At 34.6% G+C, this 11,289-nt stretch overlaps 1 protein-coding gene across 1 annotated transcript in view; it reads right to left on the bottom strand.

Annotated features, from left to right (window-relative positions):
- Positions 1-1,641: 1,641 nt before the first annotated feature.
- DBX2 (developing brain homeobox 2) overlaps positions 1,642-11,289 on the bottom strand; it is a 45,381-nt gene continuing 35,733 nt past the window's right edge. The window contains exons 3-4 of the mRNA XM_052001381.1: positions 4,879-5,066; positions 1,642-2,232 (exon numbers count right to left, since the gene is read on the bottom strand). Coding sequence (XP_051857341.1) covers positions 1,906-2,232; positions 4,879-5,066 — 515 coding nt within the window. The 3' untranslated portion in view covers positions 1,642-1,905. The remainder of the gene's footprint in view (positions 2,233-4,878; positions 5,067-11,289) is intronic.

The following is an 11,289-nucleotide window of genomic DNA, read 5'->3' as shown; positions in this document are numbered from 1 at the left end:
CTTCCCCCAATCTTTTACCAAGTCTTGTTGCTTGTAGCTTTACAACATTTCCCCTGTATCCATTTCTCTCTATAACCAAACCATCCAGGTTCAAGTTTTCATCACTTTATATCTAGGCTATTACAATAAACTTCCAATTGGTCTTCCAACCACAAGCATTTCCATTCTGTCAAAGTGCTCTCAATAGCATCTAGTGACTGTTACTTCCAAGCTCAAATCTCACCTTCTGCAAGACACTTCTCTAATTCCCAGCTCCTGAAACTGTTCATTCTTTGTTCCTTCCTTTTAAGGATTACCTTTTATTTATTCTAGATGTATCTTCTATGCATTGTAAAAAATGACTCTGGATTTCTGTAATATTGATTTTATAATGTAATTGATTTCTGTAATATTGATTTTACAATGTAATTGATTTCTGTGATGTATTTAGTTTTATAATTAAATTACTATCTGTCTGAATATACTTTGCTCAGAAATGCAGTTTTCCCTCCAAGTTACTTTAAGTGTACGATTGAAAGGAAATATTATCATTCATGCAATTAACCCCTGGGACATCTTCTTGTCTGTAAATGCCAACCAGCTTATTCTGGTGCCATCCTCCCAAAAGACAAGTCATCTCTCCTTGACTGTCCTTGTGCAATTAGGGGAGGCTAAATCTCTCCCTATGGGACAACAAACTTGATGGTACATGAGGTTGATGAGTCCTTAAAACAATATTTTTTAATTGTCAGAGAAGGGGATGATAGCCACCCCATTTTTCCTAATACAGCCAATTATCATTTCAAAATTATCCAGACACCCCCCATTCCTATATGTCAATAAAGAGGCTTTATTTTTGTGGTCATTGGCCTTAGTGATGTGGCCAGTATGACTTGCTAAATGGTTATACATGTTACTGTTAATAAAATGACCATGTTTGGAGTGACTTTTATTGCATTTACTCAGTTTATGGTTGTTTGCACATTGTTTTCCCATTTAGAATGAGTTCCTTGAGTTCAGGGATTATGTTTTTGTCCTCATATCCTCAAAACACAACTCAATGTGTGGCTCATAATAAACACTTAATAAATGTTTGTTGATTGACATCCATTTTAGGCTTCCTAATCTATAAAATAAATAAGTTCTTTTCTAACTCTTAATCCATGACACTATTACCCTATGTACTTTTATATGTATGTTTATGTATACAATTATATAAACATATAGTCTTATATAGATACATAGACAAAGTGCCATAAAAATGAATATATATATATATATATATATATATATATATATGGAAGTACATATATAACTGCAATTAAAGTCCTACTCCAACACTTTATTTTAATGTAGAGGTGACGCTAGGTTTTTGAGATGAGTAAGTTTTAGCAGATGCTATAAAATTGGAGATTTTGAGTATGAACTTGGTGATTGAATGTGTGTCTTTTGTCCATGGATTAGCCTTGCTAATTTGTGAGAAGCTCATCACCAGGTTGGTTCTAGAAACTATAAAAGAAAATCTAATAAATTAGTTTGGATTGTGATTTGCATTGGTAGAAGAAGCCCTCACAGTGATTTAATTACAAATATTGAAGTATATAAGTATAGATATACACACATATATGTAAATGTGAAGCAGTGAAATAAAACAGAGCCAAATTTGGGGTTCATTTTGCATTTATATTTCCCTGTAGTTTCTATATCACTACAAACAGAATAAGAACAACAAAACAAAAGAAAATGGAAAGTAATTCTGAAAACAACAGTTTTCACATTTTTTTCCCCAGTGGTATTAAGAGCTTAGATACTGCTAAAATACAAGTCTAATTGGTTTTTAGTGTTCCTGTATTGTTTGTTAGCTTAAAAAGAGTATCCATTCCAAATTTCTGCTTTTGTAATCAATGTATAGTTTTGAGTTATTTTTCATATGGCTGCAGTAACTTCCTTTTCTCTAGTGTCTACTTCAGAGTACAAATACAATGAATGATAGGAATTTGCTTGTGGAAGTAGCTGCAATGAATTTTCATGGTTTAGTTTTTCTGGAGGTTCTGGTGAAATTTCCCTCCATCTTGAACTTGAATGCTGTTGAGATACTTTCCATATTCTGGGGCAAGAGGATGTAAAGCCTAGAGTAGATCTTGAAATCTGTTTCTCTTGAAAACCTTCTTCTTTGATATACTGATTGGAAAGTACTTCTTTTTCTTTGCAGTTTCGCCATTTCATTCTTCTATTTTGAAACCAAATTTTCACCTAGTTGTAAAAATAATTGAACAAGTAAATGGTCTTACATTTCAATTAATTATTTTATTTCCTCTACCTGTGTCAAAGATTTGATTTGATTTGAAATGATTTGAAAAGAACAGATAAATTTGACATTTTTTTACTAAATTTTGTAACTTTTTACACATACTTTTCATAAAATGTCAGACAGTATTGCATATAATCAGTACCTAACAAAAATATGGAAAATCTGTACATAGCACATTATCTCTAAAGATAGATAGATAAGTAAATAAATAAATGACATCTAGAAATGTAGATATAGATAGCCTAAAAAATCTCTATATATAATCCCTTTCATTCTACATTTATAACTATGTGACTCCAAATTTCTGACTTGCATTGATAGAAGGAGTTTTTTGCTGGGAGTTCCCTATACTAATAAAATAAGTTGCTTTAAAAAATAAAAAAGCCAAGTAGGATTAAAGGACAATTGGAGAAGAGGTTCTAAGGTTCTTTCTAGCAAGAGCTTCTTGCTAAGTTGTGTAAGGACACAAATGAGAGAACTGATGAAAAGAACAAATTAGATGATAGGAAGGATTAAAATCATGTAGAAAGCAGGAAAGGGAGAAAACAAAAATATATATATATACAAGATTTTGGTCAGAAAAAAACAGATTTCCAAGTTGGAAATTTCTCTTTCACCCCATCTAATTAATTACCAAGTTCTGTCAATTTTAAATGTACATATCTTCTGAAGAGATTGAAGGGACTCCATGGGCCAGTGACTCCAAGCCTCTCATTTTATAGATGAAGAGGCTAAGTGAATTATTCAAGACAAGAAGCAAGTGTTAATAACAGGATTTGAAGCTAGCTTCTCTAACTCCAGTGTCAGTAACTTCTCTTCACATGCATGCCCACCTACATAGTTCAGACCCTTCTTTCCTGTTCCATAGTAGTAGTTTTTTGGGTGTTTTATCTCCAGTCTCTCCATCTTTCAAATAGCTTCAAAAACCTTCCTAATATCTAGATATAACTATGTTATTCCTTTACTCAAAAACTTTAAGGGTCCTTTATTCCCTAAAAAATAAAACAAAAATGGCTTAAACTTGCAATTAATGACTTTCATTGACTTGAATTCAAATTAGATCTAATTTACAGTCTTCACCATGTTCTAGGCAAACTGGAGTACTAGCTATTTCTCACTCTCTTACTCACCTTTTCAGCTTCCATTGAGACCAGCATTCTACCCCTACAAGCCACTTCCTCAATAATGGGATCTTTTCTTTATTATTGTGATGGAATGCTACTGTGCTTTAATTAATGATACACAGGATGCTTTCAGAAAAACATGGAAAGATTTGCATGAACTGATGCAAAGTGAAATAAACAGAACCAAGAAAACATTTTACACAGTAACAGAAATATTGTATGATGATTTACTATGAATAACTTAGCTATTCTCAACAATACAATGATCCGAGGCAAGGACTTATGATGAAAGATGTTTCCCAAGAACTCAAAATTTGGGGAAAAGGTTAACATAGTTTTTATATGTAATTTGAAAAAGTAAAATATTAAATAAGATTGTGACCATCTCTATGTGTAGTAAAGGGTAGAAGTGTTATGAGTCCCAGGAAATGAAAGTTGAGTAATTGGGAGGTAAAAATGTTTGAGGAAGTGTCAATATGTATGTTGAGGTCCCTTGCAGGAGGGAAACAGTTGAGGAAGAGAGAAAAACTGAATTAGACACTGTATTCTTTGAGGAAAGATGGGAAATGTACTAGAGGTTAATAAATAACAGCTAATAGAATTTTGATTGTTAATTGTAGATTTGATTAAGTGGTAGGCTACTGGGTAAAAATAAAAGAGGCAGAGTCTAGTAGTGGCAATGAGTAGCAAGAATTATTCCAACATTCCCATGATAAACACTGAGTTAGAGGGAAAATAGAGAAGGGGAAAGAGAAGAAGATACAAATTTAAAAAATCAACCTGTGCTAGGAAGGATGGTCAGGAAAATTGTATGATCAAAGAGGAGCTGGGTCTCAGTGAGAGAGAGAAAATGAAAGGAGTGGGAAAGGAAAAGATATCAGATAGAAACAACCTGCAGAGCATATATTCCATAAAGCATAATGAAAGAGTGATTACCTCAAAAGTAAAAGTAAAACCACATATAGACATAACAGATACACACACACACACACATACACACACACACACACACACACTATAATTAAGCTTTCAGATCTTGAAAAAGGAAGAGAAAGACAGCAAAAATTAAAATCTCCTAAGAGAGTTTCATCTAAAAACAGAGACAAAGAAGCTCTATGCTTTTCTATAATCTGAAGTATTTCATTAGTAATTAGGATAGAACCAATGAGCCCATTACCGAAAGGTGGACATACCTGCAAATAGACTAGTTTTCATATATGAACTACAACACATAACATAAAACAAATATTTTTATATGCTCAGTGTTTAGCATAGTGTCAGATGCACAGTAAATGCTTAATAAATGTTTTTTGATTGACCCATTGACTGAGCTAAAATTAATGGAGATTCAGTTGTGTTCATCATTTGATTAACATGTATTAAATATCTACAGTTAGGTGCTTGCACACAAAGATAAAACATGAATCCAAGATAAAAGTCTGTGGACACTTTATCCATTAGTACCTGTGACTCCTTTAGTCCCAAATTGATGGAGAGTTTCTTTCTGTCTGTTTTGTTGATATACTTTTGTTTCTGAAACATTTTCTCCAGAGACTTTCTCTGGTCATCAGAAAATACAGCTCTTCTTAAAATTCCTCTTTGTGCTTTGGAATTAGAATCCTGTGTCAGTAGAGGCAACATAGTATCCTCTCCTAGGGGAAACATGAAGTACAAGCTGAATTTAATGTAATCTAGAATAAGTATTTAATTCATTTCAAGCATTATATGAGAATTGTGGAAGAATATCAACTCTTCAAGTTACATACAAAGGACTATATTCATTTATTTTATGTATTCCCATAGGATTTAGAACTCAAGAACTCAGAGACCTTAAAGGTCAACTAATTAACCTTTCTCAATTTACATATAAGGAAGCTTGTTCAAGATCATACAGATAGTCCAAGGGGCAGATCCAGTATTTGAAACCAGCTTTTTTATTGTTGGATTTGGTTTTTTCCTCCCCAAATTCAGTATTCTTTCTATTCTATTCTATTATGTTGCAAGTAAAATTATTTATTCATACTATGTACCATAAGAATCTGAAATGACACTGAAGCAAGAAGAGTTGATAATTGGTAAGCTCATAAAAATATACAATTGAAAGAGATGAATAGAAGGCCAATAATATGAAATGGGATTCACTTTCAGTTAGAGTTTAGAAGAAAGTTAAAAAAAAAACCCACAACACTGTGGAAATACAGGAAATAAGGAATTTTAAGATGTCAACAATGTCAAATCCCATTCATGGAGACTAAATTTGGCAAACAAAAAATCAATAGGAAAACTGCTTCTGTGGGGCAGTAATAGAAGAAAACTGGGTATCTATAAAAGCAGAGGTGAAAAGGCCATTTGAAAGAAAACGGGTCTAAAACCAATTTAATATGGAGCACATGAGTTAAATTCCTTAGGCTTTGGTTTCCTGACTGTAAAATGGGAGGACTGGACTAGAAGATTTCTAATTTAGCTTTCTGCTTAAATCTATGACCCTCCGTCCTCTATCCTTTTTTTGTCTCAGAGGAAAATGTCCTCTAATATCTTTCTAGTAATAGTCTGGATTTCATTCCTTCCTCATCTTCCACCTCACCTATCAGTCCATGATTAAGGATACTCAAGGAAATACTTTTGGTAAAGCAGCTTGTGAGGAGTCATCTGCTGAAAATACTGAGGGGTAGAAGCAAAAAGGGAAGAATTATATTTTTAAAAGGAGAAAATAAAAGAACAAGAGAAAAATGGTGGAGTGAAATGAAGCAGTATTGCTCATTTCTCTCTCACAACTACTCCAGTAAATAATGATAGTAATCATGGAACATTTAGCATAATATTTATGTAGTGTTTACTGTGTGTTAGGCTAGGTGTTAAGCAATTTACAATTATTATCTCATTTGATCCTCACAGCAACTGTGAAAAGGAGGTCCTCTGATTACCCTTTTCAAGGGGAAACTAAAAAGAATATAGAAATTTAGTAACTTGCTTAATATCACAAAGCCAGTAAGTATCTGAGGCTGGATTTAAACTTAAGCCTTTCTGACTCCAGAATCAGGTCTCTATCCACTGCACCACCAAATAGGGAAGAACAGCAACAGATTGAGTAGTGAAAAGAAAATCCAAGGTTCAATTCCAGAGTCATTTTTTTCAACCCATTCAACACAGGGAGAGAACCAGAGTCCAGGGAGAGTGGGAAAAGGATCCAACCAGAAGGCCTATATTGAGCTTTGTAGCACTGAGAGGAGACTGGGGCCTATGGCTGTGAACCAAACATGGAATATGGATTATCTGAGATTCTACACCAAAGGGAGAATAGGAACAAAAATGAGCCTATAAAGTGTGTCACTCTGATCTGAGAGTTGGGTAACAAGGTCAGTAGAGACTGAGGCTGGGCTTGGACCTGTGTAGCAGGGCAAGTATAAACAGTCAAAGAACTAAAGGTCTAGTACAGTCAGAACCTGAAACTCTATAGTTACAGGGCAATAGGATCAGGAGGAAGTCCTTCCAACAGGCTGACAGGGGCTGTGGTCAGCAGCTTCAACCAGGGCAATCCTACAGTTATGTTGGTCAGACCCAAACTAATTGGATGTTTGCAAAACTCAAACCAGAAGGACAACGATCAGAGTTCACCCAAGATCAGAGAGAAAACATATTTTATAAGGAAAATGAGAAAACTGGGGGGAAACTAGAAAAGAAATGAGAATGGAAGAAAAAAATAGGAAAAATAATAAGCAGAAGAGAGATAAAACATTTCGTGAATAAATCAATTTCTCAAAAATTAGAATGTGCCAATTAGAATCCAGCAAAAGAAATATTAATAATGCAATTCTACTTTGTTCCTAACCTTAGATGTGAGCATACATAGCATACTATGGCAGTCCTGTGCCAATGTCTCCCATGTCTTGTAATCAATTCCAAAGTTCTTCAAAGGGTCCTTGAGAGTTTCCTTGTATCACTTCTTTGTGAGTGCTTGCCTTATGTAAGTTCTCCATAAAATATCTTTTAGGCAAATGTACATTTGAAAAAATACTTGAACAATAAATAAACTGAATAAATGTAATTCAAACAACGTGACCATTCCATCACAGTTGTACTTTCTAAAGTACAGTTTGAATGCTTAACTATTCAGCTTAAGAAAGGACCTCGGTGTTTTCTAACTTATCTTACTAGGTAAGATATCTTCAGAATCTTCCTAAAATAATTCAAATGGAAGCAGTTCAGTTTCCTGGCATGACATTGGTAGACTGTTCAAGTTTCACAGGCATTAATCAATGAGATCAGCACGACTCCATAGACATTCAATTTGATAGGCAGTCCAAAGTATCTTTTATCTTCCCTTCAGAGCCTCCCAAGCATCAACCTCATCTTCTATGTGGACATCCCTGGAAAGTGTAGTGCCATAGTAAGTAAACTTATCCACAGCATTCAAAAATTTTTCCATTTGCTATAACTGATGATTCCATATAAGGAAAGTGTGGTACTGACTGGAGGAGAACCTGTTTCCATGTAACTACTTAGAATATAAAATTTCCCCTAAAAACTGCTTTGGCTGCATATTTTTGGTTTTGGTATGTTGTCTCATTGTCATTCTCTTGGATGAAATTATGGATTGTTTCTGTGATTTGTTGTTTGACCCACTCATTTTTTAGAATTAGATTAATTTCCAATTAGTTTTTAATCTATCTTTCCCGGACCCTTTATTGAATATAATTTTTATTGCATATAGTCTGAAAGGTAACATTTACTCTATCTGACTTTATGCATTTGATTCTGAGGTTTTTATGCCCTAATACATTGTCAGTTTTTGTGTAGGTACCATATACTGCTAAGAAAAAGATATATTCTTTCTATTCCCTATTCAATTTCTCCAGAGATCAGAGTACCTGTTTTCTTGGTGTTAATTGTTAGACTAAAATGAACACAAATGGCAAAGAATTGATCTAGTCTTTGTGCCATTTCAGTCTAGGGGTTGCATTGAGTGCCAACAAAATGTTCTTACCATTCTTACTCCATCTTATTCTTGGTTTGTAGCCTTTTCAAGTTAAGTAATTTACCTGATCTGAGGCCATTTTGTTCCTTAATGAAAGTGTCTGAAAACATTGTTGAAAATATCATGCTAAAAATTATGGGAGCAAGCACATAGCCTGACTTCATTTCATTGGTGAATGAGAAAACACAAAAGCATCGCCCATTATCCAGAACCTGTGTAAGCAGGCCATTAAAAAAACTGATGTACAATACTGATGAACTTCTCCAAAACATCAAATTTTGTCATAATTTTTCATAAGTCCTCACAATGGACAATTTCAAAGATCTTGGTTAGATGAATAAACATCGTGTACAGACCTCTGTTTTGCTCCTGGCACTTCTTCTGGAGTTGTCAAACAGCAAACATCATATCGACTGTTCCTTGGCCCTTTCTGAAGCCACACTGGCTTGCAGATAGAAATAATCTTCAAGGTGAAGAATCAGCCTATTAAAGACTCAGACAAGAATTTTGCTAGCAATGACTGAGAGAACCCCCTCTCATTTTCACAGGACAACCCATTTCCCTTTCCAATGGACAATGGAGACATTATTGAATAGCATTCTCTCTCTCTCTTTTTTTTTTTTCTTATTGTCAGCAATCATGGTTAGGTGACTTGTCCAAGGTCCCACAGCTATAAAATGACAAATATCTGAGACCAGACTTGAACTCGGGTCCTCCTGACTCCAGGGCCTGTATTCTATCCACTGCATCACCTAGCTGTCCCCAATAGTGTCCTCTTGTCAAATAACTTGGAAAGTTTCTGTTAGCATTTGTATGGACAGTGGATCCCATCTTGTAAATCTCAGCTGGAATAGAATTAGCACCAGACACTTTACCATAGAAGGGCCAAATGGCATTTAAAGTCTCTTCTTCAGTTGGGAATTAGAATAGAGATGGATTGACTTAAGTCTGAAATATATCGTCAATGGCTTCAGCACTGGTTGATGATGATCTGTTGAGAACACTATGGAAGTGTTCAGTTCATCTCTTCAGGACCATGTCCTTATCATTAATCAATGTGGTTCTATCAACACTGAATAGTTGAAATGCACCATAGATTTTTGGCCCACAAATAACCTTCAGAACATAATAAAAGCACTTTAGATTGTTACTATCAGCATAAAACTGAATTTCAACTGTCCTTTTATGAAGTTAAAAACCCTACATTTCTCTAAGTTTCACTTGTACTTTACTTGTGATGCAGCTAAATGCTCCCTTCTTATAGATATTTGACTCATTTGGCTAGTAATTGTTGTGGAGTTCTACTTTTTCATTTAGCAACTTAAATTCCCTATCATTTTCATTAAGCTAATTTTGATGTTTGTCAGTATTCTGGCCTGGCTTTCCCTCCAAACTAGCAATGAACTGTTCATGCTCAAAGAAGCACTCTAATTTGTTGACATTAGATCTTCTGGCAGTGGTCTTGTATTGGAGCCACCATTTTTGCTAAATATGAATATTTACCTTGGAGAGAATAAGTCCAACACCTTATGCTACACATTATTTTTATTACTCTTGCATTCTATCTGTCTCTTTTCCTTACAATGGCATTATCTATTAAATGCCAATGTTAGCTGCAAGGGTCCATCTATAAACAGAAGACAGTGTTGGTGATGAAGTCACAAGACATGCAAGTCTTCAGTAGTAAGTGACAATGGTCATTGCTTTTTTTGATTCCATTCCTTCTAAGGGCTCCCTGACATATCTAATTACTTGCTTTTGCATTTGAAAAAAATTATGATTTTCAAAACTACTGATATATGTGTAATAAATATACTAATAATTTGGATATTTCAGAGCTGCCTTTTCTGTCTTGGAAATAATAAATTCAGAATGCAGCTTAAAATTATCAATCATTCTGATAATGGCTATATTCTTATGCTATAGCATACTTGTATATAAGTTGAAACAAATTGGAAATGACAGAAAACTGTTTTTTGAACTCTGGTTCTATGTTGGGGAGGGGGTGGTCATGACCCACAAAATCTGAAATAATTCAAGTATTATTGTATTGTCTTCAGTCTGAGAGCTTGTCATGGAAAACTGATCAAGTACTGGTAAGGATTGTATTGTAATTCACCTTCCCCTTTCCTTCCTACTTAAGATTTATGTCTAAAACTTTCACCTTTCCTGCAACAAGGGAAGATCTCTGCATAGAAGACCCTTCCAGTGTGCAAACTGTATTCCTCATTTGAAAGAGATTAATTAAACTGTTACTTAATTTCTAAAAGCTGTCTCTAGCTATTCAGTTTAGAGACCAATACAGCAAAAATTCTGATAACAGACAGTAAAGTCACCCAAAATTATAAGTATGTCCCTTTTTGGCACATTGATAATGAAGGTCTCCAGGTCTTCATAAAATTTCCCTTTGATCTCTTCTGGGTTTGTCCAATGGTGAAAACATGTGCATTGATGATGGTGGCGTGATGACCATCAAGTAACCATAGAATTGTTTGAGTATGTCATTCACTCCTTTTTGGAAAGCATACAAGCATTGTTGACTAGGATAGTTTTGATTGTGAAACCCATGCCAACTTCACAGCACTCCCCATCACCATGGTCACTTGAGAAAAACATGCATCCCATCAGTAAACTGATCTTCATTTTTCATCCTTCTTTCACTCAAGGCTGCTATTGGGTTATGATACCTGCTTAGTATTTTCACAAGAGTATTCATTTTTCACCTCTATTGGATTTCCATTTTTTTTGGTATTTAAACCACAGATGGGGATCCTCACATTCCTTGGTAAGCCGGCTTGGAATGGGTGAAGCAGAAAGTGTTTAAAGCACCTTTTCTAGCTTCTTTTTCATGCCAGGAGGTGATCATGTAGTGGTTCAAAAAGGCTGCTCAAGTTTTAGGT

This window comes from Antechinus flavipes, chromosome 5 (assembly GCF_016432865.1).
Source record: "Antechinus flavipes isolate AdamAnt ecotype Samford, QLD, Australia chromosome 5, AdamAnt_v2, whole genome shotgun sequence".
In the NCBI taxonomy this organism is placed as follows: Eukaryota; Metazoa; Chordata; class Mammalia; order Dasyuromorphia; family Dasyuridae; genus Antechinus; species Antechinus flavipes.
The sequence above is the reverse complement of the archived record's forward strand: the minus strand, read 5'-3'. Positions and strand labels throughout refer to the sequence as shown.